Source organism: Haemorhous mexicanus, chromosome 13 (assembly GCF_027477595.1).
Source record: "Haemorhous mexicanus isolate bHaeMex1 chromosome 13, bHaeMex1.pri, whole genome shotgun sequence".
Lineage (NCBI taxonomy): Eukaryota > Metazoa > Chordata > Aves > Passeriformes > Fringillidae > Haemorhous > Haemorhous mexicanus.
Window position 1 is genome coordinate 6,652,836 of NC_082353.1, and position 26,748 is coordinate 6,679,583.

The window sequence follows — 26,748 nt, forward strand, 5'->3', positions numbered from 1 at the left end:
AATTGTAATTATTTTAGCATTAGCCACAAGCTTCTGACAGTCTCAGTTTTTGAATTGTACACTCCTGAAGCAAAGTGAATACAAAGCCAGAATTGCTAACTTTGTTTTCAGAAATCACATGTGTAATTTATTTCCCACTTATGCTAAAAGTTGGTTGGGTTTTGGATCTGTAGTTTATGAGTAAGCTGTTTGTTTGTTACCCCTCTGGAGTTGAACAGCAATTGGAGCACCTTGGCTGGCTGTTCTTTCATCTGCTGTAGCATGGCTGGGCCTTGATCAGAGCAGCAGGTCTGGATGGATCTCTGAGCTGCTGAATAGCCTGCTAAAGAGCTCAATGTCCCAGCTCCTTCTGAACTGTGTGCTGGCCCTGCCAGTAGCTGGAGCAAAGGAAACCCCACAGAGATGATTTGGTAATTGAAGCTGGTGCTGTGGATCTATCCATTTCTTTTTCTGGTCACACCTTCTATTGACATTGGTTTTCCACTTCCTTAAAATTCATCAGCAGTTTCTCCTCAGTGATCCTTTCTGTGATCCAGGTCCAGACAAAGTGATTCATTTCACAGAGCAGAGGCATGCCAGCTGAATTCTAGTTCTGCATTAATAATAACAATAATTAGTAATTGATCTCCCTTGGGTCCATTCTGCTGGTCTAAGTTGGAAAGGAGATGGTAATGAAGCAGGTGCTCATCCCTGGGCTTCTGATCATACTCCTGCAGAGTCAGATTTCAGTCTGATGGTTCAGAGTCAAAGTAATTCCTACTGTAAAGTGTGATTTGGATGGAGATAAACCAGGAGCAAATGTGATCCTTGTAAACTTAAATTAAAAATACCTTTACTTCTAGCAAAATGCTCCTTTTTGACACACCTCCCCTACCCGGGACTCAGTGTTAACAAATGAAGCTTCTCTGGAGATATTTCTCATTCCTTCTTACTGTGTCAAAGCTGGCAATAGATTTCCTGATATTTTGTTTTTCTTTTCCCTCATTCCTGCAGGACTCAGTCTTAACTCAAGAATTTCTGTTGATCCATACAGACCATTAGGAAATTAATTTCAAATACTTGATGTTCCAAATACTTTTTGATGCTTTAGGGTATATTGCTGGACATACTGTTGATAGTTTAAAAAGCCAAGACCCAGCAGCTGCAGGAATTTCTGCCCATTATGGAAAATCCAGCATGCTTTCTTTGGTATGGCAATACCAAAAGTCTGCTGGCATATCCAACTAAAGTACTTATAACCATATAAAGGGAATGCCTTTTAGGAATTGGACAAAAACACAGACATAATATTTTCCATCAATTAGATGTTGAGAAGTCCCAGACATACAATGCTGCAAGTGAAATTAGATGCCTTGGGAAACCTATTCCAAATGGAAATCTAATATGTGGGATCCTGACTCAGTCACCACTCCCTCAGTTTTCTACCCTCCCAAAATATATTTGGATATGCTAGTAATGTAAATATAGTAACATTACACCCAGTAAATACGCACAGATTGGATCATGCAAGCTGCACTAAATGCAGCCATAGACAAACCACAAACTTGCCTATAAGGTATTTTAAAATCTTGCCAATAATGCACATTTGCCGAGTTTCCTATGTTACTGCAGATGTGCAGTGCTACTATTTGTGGAATCCTTTCAGCAAACTGAGTATTATTTATACATGGAAAATGAGGGAGTTTATGGTGAGCCTTCTGTCATAGTTGTTTGGCACATGGGGATTATAAATAGGACTGGGTAATCACTGATGTGCTTTGCATTTGGCCTGTGGTCATTTCTGACCCAAAGAGAAGCCACAGGAGATAAATATATGAAGGTCCATACCAGCTTTTTGGTGTGTTGGAATATATTTTCTGTTTCACTCACTGCTTAAGCTGCAAGCTGAATGGAGTATTTTGTTTTGCATCATTCTTTAACTGCTCCCACAGCATGGCTCTTTTCAAAAGAGTTTGCCCCATAGTGTTGGGGGCAGTTCTCTGTTAGAGGAGTGAAACCAGCACCCTTATCAGTGCCACTTGCCAAAGGTGTTTGAGAGCCATCCTGCAGGGTGTCCAGGTGAAGAACTGAGCACCCAGAGTTGTAGGGCTGTGCTGATGCTTTTTGGATGTAATCTGAAATAAATGTCCCAAGTGCACAATGAAGTCTTCTGCAAGAGGAAGTGTTCTCTGAACTCCATGTAAAGCTTGCAGGCCTGGTCTGCAGAAACCCCAGGAACAACCCAGCACCCAAAAGGTACCCTTTGCTTCCTCCTGGCCCAGAGAAGGTGGGAAAGAATTGCTGATGTTACTGTTGGAGCCATTATTCTCTTTGGCAACTCCAAGTGCAACATTTTTGTTTTCTTGCAAATTGAATAAATTATATGTGAGAAGTAGTTCTGGATATTTTTTTAAACTTTTTAAACACAATCTGTGATCTAGTTGCATCCAGTTCTGCCTCTTCTTTGACTTTTTTCAATGATAGCTGCTTTCCTCATTTGAATTTAGTTGGCAGCTGTATTGATTGATGTTCCTGGTAGAATAAAATCCAGCTGTCTTCACTTAAGAGTATTGCAATGCAGGACAAACACTTTAGGCTGTGTCATCCATGTAAACAGTCTGTGCTTCTAAAGCTACGTAAATCCATCTGGAAAATGACAATCCATGCTTGGTTCTGCTGTGCTACAGCGTGGACAGAGCATGGCTCTGGGTTTTTTTGGCTAAATCATTGCAATCAGCTAGCAAGGTATTATGCCAGGCAGTGATTTAATGAAGTATACATCAAGGCTGCCAAATAAACAGCTTTTGAGGCCTATGCATATCATTATTGTGGGAAATGTTTCTGCTAGTATATTAGATAATAGGTGCAATTTGAAAAAAGAACATGCAGTCCTGTTCCTCTCCACCTCTTGTGCACCCTTTGGGTGTGGGCATAAAATATTGAAATGTGTAGCTCAGCATATTTTCAGTTCATCTGGTTAAAAAGAAGTTGCAAAGCAGCATAGATTTTCTTTTGCTTTTCATCTAGAGCTGATGTACAAACCCAGAAGATTGTTTTTCTTAAGTGGGCTTTTTTTTCCTCCTTCTTCATATTTTGACACTACACTTATGGGTAGTGCACCTTTGTGACCTTGTAACTGCTAAGCCTTTTGCATGAAGCTGTTTTTGCAGATGCAGAGAACAAAGGAAATTACCACCTTCCAGGTGTGCACCTGAAAGCACAATAAAGAGTGCTGTTAGCTGAGGAGCAGAGTGCTTACTCAGTGAGAGCCCATTTATCCATGTTCTGATGGGTTTTATTAATTATTAGTACATGGCAGTTTAATCTGTAAGTTTGGGGCTCCCAGAGGTGGAAGGCTCCTGCTCTGGGGTCATTTCCTGAGCCTGCAGCAGCTCTGCACCACCTCACAGCAGAGTTTCTACTTTGTGCCTCCACTGGCTCATCCAGCTATTCCTGGTGGAGCTGATTTCTTTTAATTTCTGTAACGGTGTTGCCAGCACTTCTCTATAGGGAGGTCAGCTAGGAGAATGACCTGGAGAGCTTACAATTCCCTATGATCAGTGAAAAAACCACTCTAAAAGGCTCAGTCTTTTTAAAAACCCTCTATAATGAAATATTCTCAAGCCAGGTAAATGCATATACAGGAGGAGTGCAACAGCTTGCTCTTTATCACTAAAAACTGCAAGCTTCAACATTGCTTTTGTTAAACAGGGATTTTTTATCTTCCTATCCAATCACCCCCTACCACCAGGCTTTAAAATTCTTTTTTCTCTGGTCAGAAAGCTGGTTCAGATGCCATACCTGTGGTTTCCCTCGTATTCTGGAGCTTTTCATAGAACTTGGTTTCCATAGTAAATGCTTTTCAAAAAACGTATGGTTCAATAAAAGTACTCTGCAGTTCTTCATTTTATAAAGGAGTGCTCTCATTAACTCACTGTTGAATAACTCTTACAACCTCAGATCTGTTTGAATTCTACTCCAAATGTTCCATTACAGGCCATCTGACACCTCATGAAACACATTATAAGCTCCATTGCTAAGTTTCTGATCTTAAGTCTTAGTCCTCAAACTATTTTATCTTACTTACATTTGAACAAAATATGCTGAGACAGCAAATGAGGATCCATACTTAGCCATGCAGAAACCAGGAGAAAGGATTGGTTGGTATTTACTGTTCCAAAAATTAATGCTTTCCAAGCTTCCTAGAGTGATGTGATGGGAAGCTTTTGTGTTCACTGTGTTGCCTCTTTTAATTTTGTTTAGTCAAGACACCACCACGTTTGTTATGAGAATTAGAGAGGGGAGGATGGTGCACCACAGTTGTTCAGGGAGCTCTGCTGAACCTGAAGACAAACCATGACCCTGACAGCACAGGGCTGCTTTCACAGATGTGGAGAACTCCCCTAATTCTCCCAGCAATTCCTGCTTAGATACAGTGAGAGCCCTGATGAAATCAGGGAGTTGGTGGCACTCATGCCCCTCATTGCTGCATGTGCCTTTTGAGCATCACTTCCCTGCAAGCCCCAGCTGCAGCTCTCAGAGGGATGCAGCTGACATGCACGTGTGGGAGTGCTGTGCACACAGTGTGGAAATCACATCCTGCAGCACTGCCTCATGCCAGTGGGGAAACCATAGCACAGTGCTCCCACTAATCCCCTTTGGCAAAACTCAGCATTGCCATAAAGCAGTAACAATATTCATGCTAATATTGATTTGTCCTAGTGATAAGGGAAAAATAATAACCCAGAAGTAAACTAACAATATCCTTTAAAAAGGCAAGATACTGCTTTCAGATGTGACCTAGTTGTGTTTGGCTTGGGTTTTTATAAGAGCTCTGTGAGCACCAAGGTACTGCAGTGTTGCTGTGTCCTTATCCTTGCTCTTGTAAACCCTCTGTACTCCAGCAGTTCTTACTGTGCTGCCTTTGCCAGTCCTTCCTATTGATTACTTTATCAGCTGGGAGAATAATTAGGCCCATTTCTAGTGAGTTTCTTAACAGAGTGAGAAGCATACAGGCATTCTGCTACTCATGCTACCAGTGTCTTTTAAGTTTGTTTTTATGTCTTGCTGCATTTTGGATCACATCAGTAATGTGTCACATCTCCAGCAACAAGCATAGGAAACGTGGCAGAACATTATTTCATAATTTTGGGTGATTATATCCTACTCAGTATCATGGCACATAAAAAGAAATCACCAAGAACTACCATAGTATTGGTAGGACCAACTAATGCAAGCTGGTGCTTCCTTAAGTTGTTCTTCTATTTCCATGAGAAAACAAATGTGCAAAGCAGCTAAATGGCTGGGTGGGAAATAACTTGAATCAGCAGTGCAGGTAGTGAAAACAAGTATCTGAGCCTTTAAAGAAGGAGAAATATCTGTGACAATATGTAATTATATGGTTGTGTGATCATAAGTGCTCACAAAGCATTGGTGATGCACCTCTAAAATGATAGGTTTTGGTATAGCAGGATGAAACATATTCTGATTTTCTCCTGACAAAGACAGCACCATTTTCACTTAGGAAAAGGGCAGGTCTGTCTGTGATTACCATGCTGGGTGCAGTGCCAGCATGTGAACCCCAACTGCCTCCTCTTTCATACAGACCACTGATCCTGCATGGATTTTTGGGGGCAGATATGAGAATTAGTTCTTGTGTCAGGGAAACTGGATATTTTTTTTGTTTGTTTGGGGTTTTGGTTTTGTTTGTTTTTTTAATCTTAAGTAGGCTTTATAAATTTTTCCTTTCAATTTCATCATATAAAAAAATCAGTGTATTTTTTCCTTCTTAGTACTGTTAAATGTTTTTTGCAGGCTTAATTTAAACATAATGATTGCCTGAATACATTTGTTTTCTTATTTGGTTGACAAAACCAATGAAGCATTTACATTGCAATGCCTTGGCATGTTTTCAGTTTGGGATCACTAGACAGCTAAAGAGGAAGGGCTAAAGTCTGTGAAGGTGAAAATAATGCACTTATTTCCCCTTATGAAACTGCAAATATTGCTCCTTGCAGAGTAGCAGCCCTGCATGGAAAAGTCTGACATGGAATAAATGCTTTTGTGTAGCTGTATGGCATGGCCAGCATTTATATAGATGAAGCAAGAAAGATAAGATTGGGAAAAAAGAAGTAAAATGTCCAGAGCTTTGGAATATGGTGTATTTTCCCTGTCCCAGGTCAATGCACATCTGAAAGCCTCCTGTGGGTTGGGAGGGTCCATGGCCAGAGGCTGGTGCCAGCAGATCCTGCCTTCTGAGCAAAGGGGAGTTTGGAAAAGGAGGCACTGAGGCCCCGGGGGTGGTTACTCTTCCCTTCTCTTAACATTCTGCTCAGAGATCCTTAGGGGTCTCTAGGGATAGGGCATTGTGTCATTCCTCTCCTTTTCAGAGGGGACTCCAAACCCTCCAAGCAAAGCTACCAAGGATCCAGAATTACCTCAGTTTTAACTTCCTTGTGTTGGAGAAAAAACTCCCAGTTCCAGAATCAAGTCCAGTCACTCTCACTGACTAGAGTGGCCCTGCCAGCAGGGTTTGGTGACCCTTGCTGTTGGATTGCAGCAATCTGTGGGATGTTGGCAGACCCACCACAGGCACCCACACATTCCCAGCTGTGAAGGCAGCTGCCTGCACTTTTGCTGCTTGTCTCTTGTGTCCTGGGCATTGCTGAGCATTCCTGGGCACTCCTGTAGTGCACTTGACTTGGAGTCAGAGCTTTCAGGTTCTGTTAGCTCCAGCTTCCATTTGCTACTTGTCCCTATTTCCCTTCTGTACTGAGTGGAAATGCAGCAGATGCTGCACAGATACTGAGGAGAGTCAAGAAGCTGTCACAGGGAATACTGTATTTTCTCATTCCCTCCAAACTGAGGCTCAGAAGGAGTTGTCTGGTGTTTCATGTTGTTCAGAAACATGCTACAGCAAAATGTAATCCCTAAGTAATTGCTTCAATCAGAATATCCTTTGATTTCTACCATATGCCTCTTCTCTGTGATTTTTCAAAAATATTAAGCAGAAGGTTGTGAAGAAAAATGAAGATGATTTCTGAGTAACAATAGCATAAATCCTCTCAATTTTTCACATTGAGGTAGTTGGCCCCACCTTATCTATTTCTCATTGGTACTTCTCCTGATCTCAATTTCTCTTCATTTTGTATCATATTAACTATCTTCAGCAGTGCTTTAGAAGCTTCCTCCCTCTGCATTTTGGTGCAGATCTCATCAATATCTCTGAACTTCAGTTCTTTTTCACCTCCTTTTGAAGTGTTCTTCTGTTAGAAGTGATCCAGCTTCCATTCATCCCTAATTTGTTCCAAAACAGTGCCATCCATTCACTGAGCACATTGCAGCCCTTTAGTCACATGCACAGGGGCTCCTTGCACCCCTCACCTGCCTTGTCCTCAGCACTGGGCAGCTTGACTTTGATCAGTCAGCTGGAGAGGTGCTTCTGGCTGCTGTAGTTCTGATGAATAAGAGAAAATTAACATTCCTTGATCTTGTACACCCTTTTTTGGTCTTTCACTTTCTTTAAAATTTGTTTTCTTCCTACTTCTGTGAGTAGTTATTTTCTTTAGTTTTTCTTTTTTTGGCAGGTATTTCATTTTTCACTGTTTCATGCCCTGGCTCATACACTCCTCAGTTTTACCTCACCTGTTGGAGATATTTCAGAACACCTGGTTCTTTTGCATGCAGTCTGGAGAGGAACAGTGCTCTGACATACTGGATCCAGGCTGTCCACCCCAGAAGGGTGAGAGTGGCCCCGTGGGTTTTAGCAGGACAGCTCAGATGGGTGCAGCAGGCTGTGCCTTACCTGCAGCTTGTTGTGGATTGTGTAATTGAAGTAGTTTGTTGAACAAATGTATAAGAGCTCTGATGTAGGACTTGAACTGAAAATGCAGATCAATTTCAGTAGGTCATGCTAGAGAGCAGATAAATGACTCTTAAAATAGCAAAAGCACTGGTTTGTAGATACAGACCCCAAAAAAGTCAGTAAGGCTTTTTTAATGACTTTCAGAAGTCAGTTAAAAAAACCTAAATGTTTTGTCCTTTAGCTAAAAATGGATAGAATCTTTAAAAGCATTGTTGAATTATTGGACACTTAAGAACCCAAACAATCCAGTACTGAAATTCAAGCGTCTCTGCTAATTGTAGCTTGTAGAGTATATGCTTGCAATACATGGGCTTTGGAGTGAAGAAGTTTGTGTTTGGAGAACAGGGGTGTATGTCCTGGAACCTGACCAGAGAAGTGTGCTGAAGAACAGCTGCCCTGTGCTAGAGGTACCTCCCCAGCTACAACAGCCTTAATGTCAAGATTAACAGCTCTTAAATTAGCCTGGATTCTATTAGAAATGTCCCTCATATTTCATGCTCTGGAAAGGGTTATGGGGAAAGAATATCATAATGTTTCCCTGTTCTTTGACAAGCCTTTCAGTAGCCATGTCAAAGATCCTTTAAAATGGAATTGAAATAATCAGGAATGATGTGCCCATGTGAAAAATGCTTGGCACTTCCTTTTCTGTAAGATGGGTGTATGGTAATAAGGTTTAAATTATGAGTTAAAAATTATTCTTATCAAGCAAGTGCTGGTAGCTCAGATCAAATTACTAAAACAGAAAATGAGAAGGTTTCTAAATCCTTTCCCTGTTTTGCTTTCTAAATAGGATAAAAAAATACTGTCATGAGTTAAATTAATACAAATGCAGATTATAAAACCCAATTTTAGATGAAGCAATAGATGATTCTCTATAGGTGTTCTGCTCTATGTGCTCTGCTTTGTAATCAAATTTATCAGCTTAGAATACTGCACTCCCCTTTCCAAAGTGAAAGATGGTTCTGTGCAGGTGTTCTCTGAACTTGGTGATTATTAGCAAAACAGTGCTCTCAAATAATTACCTTTCTTTGTAAGTGAATCATCTTATTATTTTGCTTCTATTAAAGTCTAGTATCCTTCAACAGTGTCACGTTATCATGTCTAATAATCAGAATTATGCAGAGGAATTATCTGTATGGATTTCATGCCCAGGAACTGTGTCATCGTTTATTTACCACTCTAAGTAGGTATGCAGTGTTTTGTTTGTTTGAAGTACAGTAGTTGAAGGTGTATTGATTTTTGAAAATAGATCATTAAAATTTGTGTTTTCTTTAAAGTTGAAGCCTTAAAAGCCATAATCAGCTGCCATTTATTTTTTACTAATGGAATCAGAAGTAATGAATTTTCTTTGATAATTTCAAGAATGTAATGGTGCTGTGGAGAAAGAAATCAGGTGTGAAAGCTGCTGAAGTGGCTCTAAAGTTTGAAGAAGTGAGGAGTGAGAGAAATTGGCAATGATCTACAAGTACATGAGAAGAGAATATGTTAGATTTTCCGGTGTTTCTGTTCTCGAGCTCAGTATTAATCTGAGGAGGAACTGGAGAAAATGCTGAAGTATTTACCCCCATTCTGTTAAGCACTGTGCTGGAAAAGAGGGGGTCAGACAGGCTGAGAAACCCATACAACTGTGGCCTGAAGACTTAATTCTGGAGAGAGTCCCAACATGGAATTTTAATTGTCCTAGAAAGCATGTTTGCTTCTAAGCTTGTGCTTTGCATTGAGACAGAAAATGCACAAGATCTATAGTGCAAAGCTGTATAAATAATGTATATGCTCACAGGAGCAGGAAATATGCTGCTGATCAGACAATGTCAACTTAGATGAATCTTGTCCTGAAAGCTGCACTTTAAATATAAGCAGCAAACCCACTATTGGCATGTGGCACTACCAACTGAAACATCAATACTTATAAAAAGAGTATTTCATAATGCAGAATCATTGCTTGGTTTGCTTGACTGGACAGATGCTTCTGCTTCCCATGAAAGAAAAATAATTTCCATATAAGTTCTCTGAGTGCCCAGCACAGCTTATCTGTCCCCCTAATGCTCATATTCTTAATCACATTGTTGAAAATGGGCAAAATTTGCTTGCTGGTCTCATAAAGTTTAAGAGAGAGGTTTTATTGTCACTGGGCATGACATGGAGCAGTTTAAATGTTGGCAAATTTACAGCTGCTCTCGGGTTACTTCTGCTCAGTCTGGGAGTGGGTGCACCACAAATTCCTTCTGTGGAACATCCTCATCCCATATGTGAGACTGCTTCCATTGTTCTCTGGCAACTTGACCTACACATCATTTCCAGAGTTTATGGGCAGAAAGCTCAACTCTGGCTGGCTGTAGATTAACATTTCTCTGGTTATGCTTAAGAATAGCTGAAACATTCAATTTGTTCAACAGATGAGAGCATTGCCATAAGCAGCAAGGAAATCAAGAGGCTGAAGTGCTGTGAATGCCCATGGCACATGGATCCATTGGGATGTGCCCATATCATCTTGATTTTTATTCAAATTGCCCAAATCATCTTGATTTTTATTCATCATAAAAAGGCCAGGCAACTCCAGGGTTCCTTCTTGGTGCTGCATCTGGCCAGACACATTCGTGAGGAACCCTGTCTCCCTTCATCTCACGCTCTTCTGACTTCCACCATTTCTCCTGCCTTGGCTATCCCTGATGATGCAAAAGGGAAGCCCAGGGATCAAAAAAAAAAAAGGAAAAAAACTGTTACTTATCCCTGGTATATAACTGGCTGATGATCTAAAGCCAGTAGTCAGGTCAGTCATAAATTTGCTGGGGATAGCAAATGCTCCAGACTTGTCTTGGGCATCCTGTGAGCATTGCAATTCTTCTGTGAATGGCTGTATGCACAAAAGTTTGGGAAATGGACCTAACACCTTGGGAAACCCAGCTGTTACCCATAAAATTGAGCAAAAACTCTACAGACCAGAGGCTTTTTAGGGAAGTGAGAACTTTGCTAATACTGCCAAGGTATTTTTCAGAAAGGGACCAAAGCACTTAGAGGTTCTGTCTACTCTCATCAGGCCTCCAGAAGGCCCCAGCACCAGTCCAGCTGACAGGATCTCTGCATCCAGGCCTCTGCTCTCATCTGGAATTAAATTATGAGCTAAATTATGACTTAAAAATGGTTAGGCTGAAGGTGCTAGGTGCTCAGTTGGTAACTGAGCAGCTTTGCCCACTTTGTGCTACAGAAGCCTATGCCTACACCAAGGGGATAAGGAACAAAAGGACTTTGGAAGATTCTAAACTACACTGACGATGTTCCACTAGAACCAGCACAATTCTCTCTTGGTTGATTTATAGGACAGGTTCTTTGGAGAGCCTGTCTATTCTGAAAAATTATTATATGCAAGGATCCTTAAACAAGAGTCTAGTAATTACTTCTTTGAGAATAATTAGTATCTTGCTGTTCTTTGTGCTGCTGCCAATCAGCAGTTGGTTTATACACTGTCTATTGACTTTTCCCCACCTAAAGGGATATACAGAACAATACATAGCTGCAGTTTTGGCAAGCACCTCTGGCCAAATACCCTGGTAAGATGATGCATGAAAAAGAGAGCTCTAACAGCTTTCAAACACTTCCTGCTTTTTGGCATCATTAATGTCAGGATGTTGCAGGAAGATTTGATCCTTCAAAACTGTGTAAATGAGAATCTTTCTGAGATCAAACAGACTCTGCAGTGGCAGCATGAGCAATAATCCAATACCAGTCACTTCATAATGCCCTTTTAGGTGTAGACAAAAGGGGGAGGCTACCAAGTCCAGTTTGATCTATTTCTTGATAACTTTGTATTCTTTCCATGTCCCCACTTGCAATGAATGGCAGATGATGAGTTGGTGATAATCTCATCTTTCTAATCACTTTATTTCCAAATGTACTCCTGTTACCTTAGATTCTGAAAAGCAGCAAATATGATAGCCTTGCAAGGTGAGAGGAAGCTGGGTGCAAATTCAATTGACTAGATCTTTAAAATCTTTTGCTACTAACAGCATGCCTAGCTGATAATAATGACTTTGGACTTACCTTTCATCCAGATGAACCCAAAAACATTTTGTCAACTCATACTTCATTTCACCAGGTGCAGAACTGCAGCAGCTGTTTGCCAAAGCACAGCAAGCAGTTCAACAGTTGGGGATAGCAAAGGACTTAATTGGGAGTTGTGGGGTAGTCTCTAAAGTGACTTGATTAAGACATATAGCTGTAGGCCCACGAGGCACAGAAGCACACCTCCTCAGCCGGAACTGAGGCAGGGATTTTGTCTGAAGCAAAATGGAATGATTGCAGGGTCAGCATAGTAGCAGTTTTAAATAGATGAGAAAGAGGCAACCTAATGAGGACAACCTCAGATTCATCTTCAACAGTGTGCTACTTGGAGGGCTAGAAATAAATGAAGACTAAAATACCACTAAATCTAGAGGGGAATATGTGTTAGGGAGCAATCATTTTCTTTTTGGGGGTGTTGCATGTATCAGTTGGAAGCCACTTAAAAATTGATTGCCAACAGGGTGGGCAGAATTGTGAATTGTGTTTTTAAAGATTATCTAGAGCTGCAGTTTCCCTACACTTGGTTTTGGGTGTATTTGGTAAACAAGGATGTTGTGATCACTGCACCTGCATGGTTTCACATATGGCTGTTGTTGAGTAAGAAGCCAAAAGGGCAAAAGTAGAATGTTTTGATGCTTGGATTTTGTTGTAAGTTTCAAACACAGGTCCCATCTAGACCTGCAACGCTTAATATGAGCTGGGAGCTGAATGCTTCTCCTGATAGTAGGACATGTGATTGGGTTGCAATTGGAGAAAGGCTTTGCTTTCAGTATCACCTGCTTCTTCCCATTTACAAGCAGCTGTTGTCACCATCTCTGGGCAGAGTTTAACTCCTCCGAGGAGCTCCTGAAATGTTGAAAAGAAATTTTCAACATTTCCTATAGATGTTTGAAGTCCTGAAAAGTACTTGAGCATTTCAGAATGTTACTGCTGCCTATTTGAATCAATATAAGATTTCCTAAACGTTTTAAAGAACTTATTTCATTGCACACCTATGAAGACTTCAGAAAAACAATTAAAAATATGTGTGATTACGTGGATTTATGCTGCCAGTCTAAGCCCATTTTATAAGTGAAAACATATATGTAAACCTAGCTGTAGGTCATTTTAAAAGAAGTGAAGAAGCTGTCTTGGCTGAAGCTGAAAATGTGGAGGCTTTGGATGATTTATTGAAGTGCTCTTATACCACATTTCCTTCTCAGTAAGTAGGTTTTCATCTCCATGGGAGAATGCAGCATGCAGCCCTTGCCCTGCAAAGGTTTGCATGCAGTTGTGTTTGTAGCAGTGATAGAGCAGTGGGGAAATGCTGTACCTCAGAGTGGTTTGACAGCTTCAGCTTCAAAGCAAGCCTGTTTGGCTGAACCTTCTTCAGGCAGGGGGTGATTACATGACACATTTTCTTTTTTAAGAATGCTTTTTTTCTCTATGCTAGGTAGGGAAGAAGGGTGGTGGTTGTGCCCCGTATTTATTATTCAAATCTTAAATTTTAGTGATAAGGAGGTCTCAAAATTATTCCTAAATTAAGCCTAACCGTGCAGCTTAGGCAAGAATGCAAAACTTGACCCAACACTCTGCAGAAATGCTCCCCACTGACATTTCAAGTCAGAACAACATAAACATCTTTGTTTAATTAGCTGCATTTAAACTACTTCTGTTTGGGGATGTCCTTGAACAAATAGTTAGGAGTAGCTGGTTCATCTTAGAAGCTGAATTTATTACTTTGCTCAGTAGGTTTAAAAAGAGGTGGAGAAGGCTTCTCAGTGTTTTCTGTCCTGTGCTTAGAATACTCAATTAACACTGTCTCTTGCATTACCAGTGCTAATAGCTGTCATAGGTGTTTCCCCTTTCTCTGTTAGCAATTTAACACTTTTCTGTTTTGCAGCAGGGTTGAAAAGATTTCTAGAAACAGTTGTTTCCCTCAGACTGCTGCCGAGGCTTGTGGTTAGGCTGACAAGCTGAACACCTTTTATGTCAGCATAACACAGAACAATACTTGATAAGGTTCCCCAATCTGTTCCCATCCCTAAAGCTGCAATCTAAGGTTTGTAGTTCCTGGATGTTTGGGTGTGCTTAGGCTGTGCCATAGTGGCTCAAAGGATGAGCATGTGCTGTGGTCAGGGTCTGTTTGCAGGCCACTGCTCACTTTGAACCATTAATAAATACATTTGACATGTTCAAGAGGTCTTTGAATGCAGAAATCAAGGCAAGAATTGAGTGTACCCTGAAGTGTAGTTTCTCACTCCTGTGAAGAGTTTGCAGTCTTGCAGTGTTTCATGGGTATCTATCAAAAGCTGAAGGAACAGGCAGGATAGACAAGCTTCTGGAAGCTGGGAAGCATTCCTATCAGTCAAATGAAACCCTGCTGCACAAACAGTGAGAGCAATTGCCTGTCAAGTGTACTGTAATACTCAGCTCAGTGTTATTTGACTGGCACATTGTGTTGTCACTGATACCGTGTCTGAACTCCAGAGAGACTTTCACTACTGCAGTAGTGTGCTAAATGGGGAAGGAAATGGATTTTGGATGGAGCTTTCATGATGAGGTTAATGTGAGACAGAAAACCCAAGTGCAAATGGATGTTTACATATTCAAAAGTCAGCAGATTGCCTTAGATGGGGTATTGATAACAAATAAAAAACTATTTTAGGTATGCTCTTCTCACTTCAAATGTCTGGTGACAAATCTTCTGTAATTTTATGAAGTAGCCTTTGTAAGAATGCAAATCTGTGTTGTCTGCTTATTATTGAAGCCGTTTAGCACATCAGATGTCATTCCAGATTACCAGTTGCATTTCAGCTGGACTGGAAAGAAATCCAGATCAGTAATAATGTAATGCTGTGTACCTTAAGGTTAAATGTCTGACAAGACAACTAGTGCTGATGGACTATGACATTTTTCAGGCCATTGGTCTGACATTACTTGCTGTGTCAGAGCAAAATGTTTACAAAGATCTAACTCCACATTACAATACATTAAGACATCATTCTTCTCTCTTGTGCATGCTCCAAGCTTTCTGGCTGCATCTAAATTCCACAGTTGGCCCATGTGTGAAAGCAGCATCTTGCAGGCCCTGAAGAGCTCTGAGCAGCACTGTTAGTGGGATTTGATTCAGTCCAGAATGCCCTGTAAGGTTTCTGTTCAGTAGATTGCAACTTTACAGCTTGTGCTGCAGGTAAAACTCCATGAGCACAAACCCATCTGGGACCAGGTCTGCCACTGTAAATTTTCTGAGCAGTATCTCACTATGCATATGCTATTAGTAGGAATGGCTTAATGTAAGGAGAGCAAATATAGATGAAAAATTTTATGACAAAAATACCTGCTAAATTTACACTACTGGAGCAGATTAGCTCTTGGAATTTTTAATGTTTTAATGTTTTTTGAAAGAAGGAAAATTTAAAAGAGTATTTTGCATTAATGGGGCTTGAATGACTAGACTGATAAATGGTAAGTACACTTGGATCAAATCACATTTAAATAATATCATACTGTAATAAGAACGCATTAAAGAAATAGGTAAGAATTAGCCATTAAGGGCCATTTAATACTAGATTGTTTCAGTGTCCTCATCTCATAAAGGTTTTCTAAATATAGGGCTTTGTTTTAAGTATTAAGATGGTTCCTCTGGCTTTTGTTTGTAACTATTTTCCCTTATTTTTGTTAAATACTTACATTCTGATTCAATTAGATTAAATGGTATCGTATATTCTGTCCCCCCCTTAAACAGCTTGTAATGCATCAATTTTTTTGTGTGTGGTTTTGTATTTCATGACAGTTTATCCCAGTAGCTAATACAGGAATTGGAAAAAGATACTGGTTTTGTTAATGCAATTTTCCGCAAAGTGTGGGGCTTTTTAATAGGTTGGATTATTTTTGTGTCTGTGTGTGTGCTCAGTCATGCGCTATCCCTCCTGTAGCGTGGCTGTGTGTATATCCATGAATGTAAAACTTCATCTCACAAACTGACAGTACAGTGACATCTGATGCTATAGAATAGATGAAAACTCTAGCAGTGATATCATGCTTCAGACGTTCCAAGTAAATCCTAAGAAAGCGTGAACCCATCACCAGACAGATTTAAAATGTAAATGCTGCTCTGCTTGATCGAGTCAGCGACTATTAACTGCGGAGCGTTGTGCCAAGATGTAGCGGCAACACGGTTATTTTTTACTTAAACAACACTTCCGGGGGGCTGCGGGGAACAAACGCGCGCTGGAGCTGCGGGACCCGAGGGACGGGAGCTGCTCTGGGGCGCTGCGGGAGCGCTTCTGCCGCCGGGGGCCGCCCCGCAGAGCCCTGCGCCGGGCAGCACCTGCCGAGCCGCGCCGTGCCGGGGCCGGGCCGGGCAGCACCTGCCGGGCCGCACCGTGCCGGGGCCGGGCAGCACCTGCCGGGCCGTGCTGTGCCGTGCCGGGGCCGGGCCGGGCAGCACCTGCCGGGCCGTGCCGTGCCGGGGACGGGCGGAGCAGCCCCGGGGCGGCGGGGGCGGTGCCGCGCGCCGGGCGCGCCCCGTGACCGCCCCTCGGCGGCGGCAGGGGAGGGGACGGGGCCAGCGGTGTAAACAAGGCGGGGGGCCGGGGCTGGCTCCGTGTCAGCGGGTCACATGGAGCCTCATATGGGCCGGGGGATGGCGGCGCGGCGCGGCTCTCCGCTGGCAGGCGGCGGCTGCTGCTGAGGCGGCGGCGGTGCTTCACGCCGAGGGCCCGTCCCGCCTCCCCTCCCCTCCCCGCCTCCTGCCCGCCGCGCTCCGTTCCGCTCTCCGCCGTTCGCCGCTGACAAATGATGTGCGTTGTGCTCGCCGCGATGAAAGGTAGGCACGGAAGCCCGGCCCGGGCAGTGAGCGGGGCCGGCCGGAATCGCGGCGCTCCGCGGCCTCCGCGCTCCCCGCGCCGGGGCCGCCGCTCGGGGTCAGGCGCCGCTCGTTGCCGGGCCCGGGCCGGCGCTGGCCGTGCAGGACCCGGGCGGCTCTCGCAGCACTCGGGGGCACGGGCGGCTCGGCCCCGGCTCGGTGGCGGCGGCAGCGCCGCGGTGCCTGCAAGTTAGAGGGGAGAGGCGAGGCACGTGCGGGCAGGGCGCTGGGCTGGCGGGGCTGCGGCTGAGCCCGCTCCGGGCGGACACCGGCTGGGCTTGAGCTTCCCGCAAAGCCGCGGAGAAAAAGTGCTCCCTAAAATCTCACTCTAGCCAAGAGAAGAGGACGTGCAGCATCCTCTGGGCGGCTGATGGGGCTAAAATGCCGTCTTCAGGCAGCTGCTCCTCTTTCAAAGGCTTTGGAATAAAAGGAAAGAGCAGAGTTACTTAGTGACTTATTTTTTCTAAACCTGGAGTTTTCTCTTCTTGCGGATTCGAGTCCTTAATGAGGGGCAGTGGCAAATTGAGGACAGTCAAACGAAGTTTTTGATGAGATACCAAAAGTTTAGAGGTACGTTTATAGTCTGCCCTGTTTTCTGATAAAATTCGGTCCACAGTAGAGCATTGCATTGCAGTGTTTTTGAAGTCATAGGTTTGGGGTTTTTTTAAATATAGAAAAAAAAATCTAACCTGAATAACCATCTTACTTACATACAGTATTTTTTCACAGTAATCTAAAGACATATGAATTTATTGCCCCCACTAAAATACTAAATGTGTGCTGTTTAAAATGAACTTTAGGGAAAATTTCTCTTTAAAAATTTAGTTACTTGGAAAAAGAATATTGAGTTTTGCTTCAGTTGGAGACTGTTTCCTTTTTTTTCCACTTTACAAGGCACTAGGTAATGCACACCAGTAGCAGCATAGTGTTTAAGGACGGTAATTTTCAATTACTCGGCTTCCTTTTCTTCTTGGAGAGAAGCCTGTGTGAATAAAAAGAATAGCACTGTATTCATTAATCATTAGCCATGCTGAATGTATTTGGCAAGAAAATGTAATTGGGTTGATTCAGATACTTGCATCTGTAACAAAAGGAAGTGCATTTTTTTAAAGTGCAAACTACATGGATATTTTAGCAGTCCTTTAGAATTCTACATATTCTGATAACAGTTTTTAGCGTATCCCTTATAAGCCTGTTAGAACCATGAAATTAAATAAACAAATTTTTGAAAAGAGGGAGGGAAGTAGACACGCAAAAATATTGGGGGGTGTGATTATGTGCTGTGCTTCTGGACAGAGATTTAAGGTGTGTTGTAAAAGAACAAGCAGATGATTTACAGCAATTCAACTTTGAAATATATTTTTTATTCTCTTGGGAGTTTCATTTAAACCAATTTCCACACTGATGCAAAATCTTGGCAGAGCCCAGCTTTTGGATTTTAAAGTGTAATTCCTAGTGGCTTTATTATAGAAATGCTTAGGTCTTTGTACTTTTTACATACTATTTCTATAGTACATTTAATTCATGTTTCATAATATTTAGTTTTTTAGTGCATTGAAAAACTTCCTTGGTTTCTTATCCTTTCTCTAATTTGCTGGACAGGGTTCAGCTGGAGGAAATGTGTTGTCATTTGTCTTAAAAGGGCCTCTGACTGCTATGAAATAATAGATCCACAAGCCAATATTATGATTTGAGAGAAGTAGACCAATAGAATAGGGAATGGAGTTTGTTTAAGCTCGAAAGTAAAAGGGAAAAATGCAAAATCTGGAGGTGAATTGGGTATTTTGTTTTTTCTCTATTCTGTGGTGGCGTCTTCTAATATTTTACAGTTCTGAAGTTAAAGTGCAAAAAAATACAGTCTTAAGGAGAATGTGAGATTTTCATATTTGGTTTAATTTTCTTTTTTGGGTAAAAAAGGGGAGTATTAATGCCTTTCCTCTTGCTGTTTAGATAGCCCAAACTGATACCATGTGATGTTAATTTGTGAGTTGTTTTATTTTTCTTGCAACACAATGTTCTGGCAAGCATGTTCTCTTTAATTCTGAAAATTCCTGAGCCTGTCCAGGTCTGGGTGGGTAAAGACGAGCCAGCTGTCACACATGGAGAGCTGCACTCACACACCTAAAGTGCTGGGAACAGACCAGTCCAGGGAAGAGCCTGGGCATGTCTTTGAGACAGGCTGCATGTTATGAAATGAAACTTTGTCATTTCAGGCAGAGCAGAAAGTGGATTTTTTTTCCGACTGATTTCTAAGAAGACAGGCAGAGATGAAGCATCAAAGTTCTTAATGACTGAATAAGTATTTTCTAGATTGATGGGCTTTTAGAAATTTTTTATAACTTTTAGAAATTATTTACCAACTGCTGTGAGTCTGTAGAGTATCCAGGAAGCCTTGCATTTTTAGTTTGTAACACAGGCAAGTCAGCTAAGCAGCTGACACTGCTGGGGGACACAGCAACTGTACGTGCTCACCAGTGAAGTTTGCAGAGAAATCCGATCATTCTGCCGGTGTAGTCACTGGTGCAGATCTTATTCCAGAGAGAGTCCTCCCTGGCAGCAGCGTCAGGGTTACTTCAAGGAGAGTAGGGCTGAGTGCTGAAGTGATGAGCAAGTACACTGTGCTGGGGTAGGATCAGGGTTTCCTTTGTCAGGCCAGTACAGAACCAGAGATGAGCCCAAGACCAGGGGAGGTCGTTTCCTGGCTGTGGGATTGTTCCGTGTTCTGGTGCCTGCTTTGTACACAGGTGTGTCAGTCAGTGCTGGTGAGAGCTCAGGTACTTGTCTTGTGCCATCACCAGGCCTGGACAGAAGGGTTCAGTCCACTGATGAGTTATAAAGTACGGACAGGAACCTGGCAATAGTTGCGTTATCATTGTTGTGCACGTTCCTAAATAGAGGTTGGTGGGAAGGCTGATGTAAATTTTCTAATCTGTTTAAACCCAGGTGTATTTACTGTTAAGGTGGCATTTGAGGTACTAATCCTGACTACTGCTGTGTTAACATAAAGTTCAGTCTGTTGCTGTTTTGTGGAAGATGGACCAGATGAGTAGAATCTGTTGTTCCTGGGCTGTAAGGGAAATTGTTTTGCTTTTGGGGGTCTGTGTTTCAATCATTGGAAATATAACTAGCCTTTCTACTGACAGTGTCTCCAAATGAAAATTCAGTCATTAAAAACCACTTGTTTAAGGAAGACGACTCCACTGGTTTCTTTATTAGTCCACAGGATTTTTGGAATCTGCTGCATTTTTGCGGAGAGCCCTGGCTGCAGCCGTGCAGGAGGCAGCGCTGCCCTGGCTGCAGCCGTGCAGGAGGCAGCGCTGCCCTGGCTGCAGCCGTGCAGGAGGCAGCGCTGCCCTGGCTGCAGCCGTGCAGGAGGCAGCGCTGCCCTGGCTGCCGCTGTCCCTCTGCCCCAGGTGCTTTTCCTGCAGCGAGCGGAGCCGGCAGAGCCGGGCTGCTCTGGGGGCAGACAGGGATGCACGCACCGCTGCTTCATTTGGGTGAGCTTTTCCCATTCTGTCAAGCCTGACCTTTTGAAGTATTTTTTTGTCATGTATCCTGGCACCAGCCTCCCAGCACGTTGGTAAATTACTCAGTGTTTTTCACCAGTAAACTAATGCCTATGGAAAAATATCTTGCCATTGGTTTTTAAAAAAAAGGTAGCTTTGCAAATTGAAGTGTGCTTAAATTTACCTTCACTGTGCCACTATTGAAAGTTAAATCTAATTTAGCAAATACTCCAGTACAGAACTTCTGTTGACTAAATATTAACAGAATCTGGCCTTTGGAATTGCTAGCTTACAGGCTGTTTTCTTGCTGCTTTAATTTCATTTGACTGATCTGAATGACTTGCTTGTATCTAAGACATTTGTTGCATTACATTCAGAGGATAAGATGGGTTTGAGGTTTATTGCTGAAATGTACGTTTCAGGCTCTTTGAGAGACTCTCGAGATTTAAAAGTAAAAGAGGAGATCTGTCTTTATGTCTCGCTCTGTGAAAATCAAAGGCAGTTGCATGCTCTGTACAAGTCTCAGTTGGGGACACTCATTTCAAGTAAGGAGATTCTGTCCTGTTTAGGTCAGCAGAAACTGTGGGTGCTGAACATCTCACTAGATCAGACTCTTTAAACTTACATACAGCTCTTGCCTACCTAAAATGGTGAGCCTGTTCCCAACGGCTCGTAATGCAGTCTTAAAAATAATTCTTCCAGGATAATTCTGAATAACTGGGGCAAAACTCAAGCAGTCTACAGACACAACTCAAGGACTTCTGTGCCCTTTTTTTGTGAAACCAAACAAAATGACTCCCTGAGGGGCTGAGGTCGAAGAGGAGAGGGTATAGAGGAGGCTGGTGTTGGGAGTGTGGGCTCTGGCAGATATGAAATGTCCCCATGCTTTATTCAGTGGGCTGGTGGGGGGTGTCAGGAGGAGATGGCAGCTGGTTCACTTGGCACAGGGGAAGGGCCTGCTGCTCTGCAATAGGGAGATGAATGTTTGTTTTGGCATTTTTTAGTTTGGGGAGTCTAGAGACCTTAGTAGAGAACTGAGTCCTCTTTATGTTAAGTACTTCCCCACTGTGTGTGAAAAAGACTGATTTCTTTACTCATGCCCCATTATAGAGAACCTGGTATGTTTGGGGTTTTTTTTCTAGGATGATGTAGCATTCAATTTTAACCATAAGAGGTTTTAAATCTTTTTTCTTGCTTCTTTTGCCTACAGTACAGTGTAAAAATGATCACTATCGTGTAGTAATTACCGTCAGGATTGTTGGTATTTCTTCTTGACTACACCACAGAGTTCTAAACTGGTATATTTTATTCTAAACTATATGTACTAAATAAAAATTGGTGTATCTTTGTGTCTCTCCTGAGTAGATACATTGCAATTCTCTATCTAGTATTGGAGGAAGTTGAGATGCAGCATGTTCTTTTTTTTCCTTTCCATTCCCAGGAGATAAGTTTTTGTAGTGTGCAAAATAACTGCATATGACAAGAATGTTATTACAGTCAGACTTGATACATTTTAGAATGTTTTTCTGGTGGGTTTTTTTTTTTTTTTTTTGTTCACAATAAAAGGAAAAAGTATTCACCTTTCTTGTATTTATCTGTGAGCTGTAATTTGCAATTACAGCTGATAACTCCTGAGATCAAGCAAGCAGTAGTTCTCTCCTTTTGTGGTTTGCCTTTTCCTTGAGGACTGATATCTAAGGGATATGCACATAACTAATGGTACAGAAACTGTCTTCTTCCTTTTTGAAGATCAGGGTTTTTTCTCCTTTTTGCAATAAACATTAGCAGGGGAGGGGAGCACTCTGTCCTCCAAGAATAACTTAAGTTATGCGAGAAAAGGTGAGTCTACACTGTGCAGACCTCTCTGCCTGTTGGATGAAAAAAGGCACTGACTTTTTTGAAGCAGAAGGCCTTTTAGGGGGTCTGGAGATGGACTTTCTCCTTGTGCTTCATCCTCTAAGCTGCCTGTGCTGAACCAAGTCTGTAGCTTGCTGGAGGCATTTAGGCTGGGAAGTTCTGCAAAATCCAGGTTGGCAGGCTCGGTGCAGTTTCAGGCTGTTTCCCAGTTGCCTGCACCTTCTGTTGAGAACACGAGGGAGTGATTCAGGGCAGTGACTCACGGGGTGTCATGCTGTTCCCCTCTCCACAGTGGGGGTTAGTGCAGCAGGGAGCTCTCTGGAGAGCTCAGTGCACTGCACAAAGTCCCCTGAGGTACCACCACTCTACTCTGAGCTTGTCTGCCTGCACAGGTTGCCACTGATTCCACTCTCCTGAAAAATGTCATTAAAGTAGCGTTCACTTCCCTTTTCCTTTTCAGTGCCAGGGGAAGGTGAAGTAGGCATGTTGACAGGAGCAAAGGGGTATGCAGGGAAATCAGAGTCCAGTGCCATGCCAGTTGGGACATCTCTCTCAGCTTCTCTCAGCACTCTCTTGGTGCCTGTGTGCTGCCACTGAGGAGCACGGAGCTGGTCTGCCCATGCCGTTGTAGTGTCTGCCATGGGTAATGCTCCTCACACTCTCTGGCTGCAGCTTAATGGGAACCTCTGACACCTGAAGCTGTCACAAGTGCATGATTCCTCCCAGAGAAGTCTGGAGGCTGTCCAGCGTGGTTGGGGTCAGGTATAGCCCATGTTCTGGCTGCTGTCAGTGAGTGCAGCTGCAGCACTTCATCTCAGAGGGGACTGGCAGGGGTCAGCAGCTCCCACTGCTGCTGCCCTTGCACCTGTGGCCCAGCTCCACCACACCTAAGCAGCCAACTTCAGATTTCACTATGTTTTTTGTTTTCTCTCCTATGTGGTGGTGAGTGGTGCAGGACCCACTGCTCTCCTGTTTTGTGTGATTCCAGCCTTTGGCCCTTTGTCATGCTGCATACGTAGCCATCTAGGCTAAAATCAGTGTGGAGAGAGGTATAATCATCCCAGCTTTCATTTTAAGAGCATTTATCTCAAAGCTTAATTAAAGCTGCTTGGATGTAAATAAGTCTAACCTCTTCACTTCTGAACAATGCAAATAGAATAGTCAGCATACTTACAGGGTATCAGCCATGTAATTATTGTGTACTGTTTGTGTTCTTTGAAATACTGTGCTGTTTCTTGCCACTGAATCCTGGGACAAAATGCTTCATAAAACCAACTGCGTGACTCTTTATTTATGTACTTTAGAAGAAGTTGATCATTCTCAAACAAAAGGGTGGAAAAGTGGCATTAAGTCTTTACGTAGATAGATACACTGTGACAAAGGGTTTGTCAGAGTGTTCCTTCAAACTGAAGGGACCACAAGCTGGAATTTAGACTGGTTGCCAGAGAAGCAGGGTCGTGTTCCTGCATGCCAACCTTGCTGGTCAGAGGCACTGCAGGCGCCCTGCCTAGAGCCCTGTGCATGGACCTCCTGCCACCTCTGCTCACATCTGGCATGTGCAGAATACTTTCTGCACTCACAGCCAAAAGAGAGAAAAGGCCCTGTCACTGTTTGCACATGCTGTCTTCTGCAGTGTACTCTGATGTTCTAGAAGTCCTAAAGTCTTTGCTGTTCTCGCTGTAATTTAGTTAGCAGCATGAAATGGGGAGTGATGCATTGTGGCAATGGCTTCTGCTTCCAGCTCTTGCAGATACTGAGAGCTCGTATATTTCATTGGCTCAGCAGTTTTCTCTCTTCATCCGAGTATCGTTTGCTGTTAAATGCCTTGTACAATTTACATGATCCAATGAGAAATGAAGTTCCCATTTCATGTGGCACTTAGTTCACACCTCTTGTGAGACTGCCAGGGATCTGAGGAGGTGATACTGTGCCATGGGTTAAGTGTGCCTAAAACTTACATAAGCTTATGTTTACCTGACTCCTAGTTCTGAAGAGAGGAGCACTCTCTTGTGCAGCCTCCTTTGCTTGGCCCTGTGCCTAGTGTGACATGATTCAAAGGGTCATTTATCTTCTTCTCACCCCAAAAGAAGGTTAAGGTCTCTAAGCCCCAGGTGCTCTTTGCCTGGAGCCTCTAGTCTAGGTAGAGAGTTGAAAGCCAGTAAAAAATGATCCCTGGTCTGGTCATCGGAACATTTGGAGTTTCTTTTCTGTACATAGATATTCGCATGCTTTAGTTCTGGTGAAAATTTGAACAGTATAAATTGCTGTACTACTTGGCAGGAGCAGCAGTAGCTGCTGTCCTCCTGTAACAACTGTAGTGCTTCTCGTAATGGGTGCATTTTCCCATTTGGCTAAATTAATTAGCCCCTCTTTGTCTGTGTTTGATTTGTCAGAGTAGCTATTGTGAGAAAACACACGTTTTTCTAGTGAATTTGTAGTTATTTTTTGCTCAGCTTGGGAATTAATTAACCCATCTCGTGCGCTGCAGAAAACTGCTTGTAGTAGAGTGCCCCTGCTTTTTTCTCTTCTTGGACTACCTCCTTCTAGAGTCCCGTGGAGTTGGCCATGTGATGGACCTTATGTTTCCAGTTTTGGAGCACATAAATGTAAGTGCTGTCCTGTTCAGGTTTGGAACGCCAGGCTGGAGCTCTCCAGGGCTGGAGAGGTGTGTTTGGCACTGTTGCTGCTGGGGCACCCTCTGCCATGTGGAGAGGGGCAGCTGTTTGTGATGGGCTGGAGGAGCTGAGCTCACGCTCAGCGTTGTTTTCTGTCAAGGGGACGCACCCTGCAATTGCTAGATTGACAGAGATGCATTGTGTTAAATTTTGGGGAGACTTTTTCTCCTACCGTGGGTGCCTTATTGAATTAAAAGAAGTATTTGCTTAAAATATGGGTACATAAAGATGTTTGTAACTGCTGGATAGATTCTTGTATCAACAGATAATAAAAAAAGTCAGACAGGTTAGTTAAAGAGCCAGAGATGTTTCATTTGAGAAACCTCATATACATAGGCGCCTGCTAAATGGCTGAGGCAAACAGGCCCGGGGCGCTGCTGCCTCCCAGATCGCCAGGCGATAGCGCGGGAGCAGCCGGGCGGGCAGCGCCCCTGGCACGGCGCTGCCGCGGGGCTGGGCAGGGCCAGCTCGGCCCAGCTGAATTACAGAATTGATTTTTCTATTGTTCTCTTCAAGGAGGATCAAAATTCTCTCTCCTGCCTCCCGCATGGGATGCTTCCTTGGACACTATGTGTGAAGCCTCTCAGTAACATGAGCAATGTTTCACCCTTGTGTTTTTCTTGGTGAGTTGTTTTATTGCACCTGATAGAATCGGGGTGAGCACTGAGAACTAACTTCTGCCTGAACCTGAAAAAGGCCCTGAAAATGTGGTGTTTCTGGTATTGCTGTGGCTAGCTCTGTCCAGATTTCTTAAAAATCTGCTGGTATTTCTGGGATTAACTTTGCATTTCCCCGCCAGAAAGGTGGAGTGCAGCACCTGGCTGTGTGGCATGGCAGGTGCTGAAGCGCTCCCTCCTTTGCACACCCCTCACTAGCTCTTAACACCACTTCTCCTTTCTGAGCTGTGAATTGTTTTGGAAAAATAGGAATCAGTATCTTTAACAGATTTGTTTCATTTTAAGTATTTTTTCTCACTTAGTAAAACCATCTCAAATTATTGTATGGTTTATTCACTTTAAAATTATTATTTGAGATTAAAATGTCCAGCACGGTGCATTTGTCTGGCCAGCACACTGACAATGCACCTTTCAACTACTTGGCTTGGAGAGGACCATCAGTAGCAGTACTGATTTTTGTTGTGGAAACCTAGAGCTTGGTATGGGTAAATGCTCCCTCCTTGATGTCACTGTTACAAAATACTCTAATTTTCTTCTGATGTTTTCCCTCTCAACCACAGTGTTTATACTTACAGAAGGGAAAAATAGCCAAACATAAAGGTCACTCTAAAGCAGAGACTTTGTGAATACCAAAATCTCACTCCAAAGAATTTTAGCTCGTAGGATCGATTTAAAAACCCTCACAGAAGTGCTTCAGAATGGAAATGCTTTTTTTATGTCACACTGAAAGCTGTAGCATTTAGTGGTAGTCAATTTGCACTTCCTAACATGTTATTTCTGCCAGTGTTGATTACTGTTTTGCTGCAGAAGTAACTAACTTTGTAATTTAATCTGCCGTGGTATTGTCAGCCTAAAATTCAATGTGTACATGCTGCATTATGAAAAACTGTACTGCAGAGGCTGCCTCTGGCTCTGCAAGTCCCTGGACTGTCAAGTGTTGGAGGCTGGCAGAGTAGCCAGGAAGGTACCACTGCCTGCATGCCTGGGTTTGTCCTGTTCCCAGTGCAGCTATTCCTGGTCACTGCTGGATTCCAGCACCATCCAGAATTACCTAAAACAGAGTGAAGAAATACATACTTGACTATGTAATTATTCTTTATGTTAAATATACTCAGATATATTAGCCAATGCTTGTATTAATTTGTAATACCTGAAAAACTTGATCAGGTCTTGATTTTTAATCGAGTTATCAGTCCGGAAGAGTAGCCCAGTTCTTCTGGAAATTCTTAAAGCAAGTTACTAAGAAATCTGACTCATGAAGCAAATGTCTCATGAAATTTGA

At 42.8% G+C, this 26,748-nt stretch overlaps 1 protein-coding gene across 3 annotated transcripts in view; it reads left to right on the top strand.

Annotated features, from left to right (window-relative positions):
• The window catches only part of RORA (RAR related orphan receptor A), a 350,533-nt gene that overhangs the window by 262,428 nt on the left and 61,357 nt on the right, over positions 1-26,748 (top strand). Inside the window, exon 1 of one of the 3 annotated variants that reach the window (XM_059858139.1) lies at positions 16,598-16,712. The exons of the other annotated variants lie outside the window; for them this stretch is intronic. Coding sequence (XP_059714122.1) covers positions 16,682-16,712 — 31 coding nt within the window. The 5' untranslated portion in view covers positions 16,598-16,681. Of the gene's footprint in view, positions 1-16,597; positions 16,713-26,748 lie in introns of those variants that run through there. 3 annotated transcript variants of the gene reach the window in all.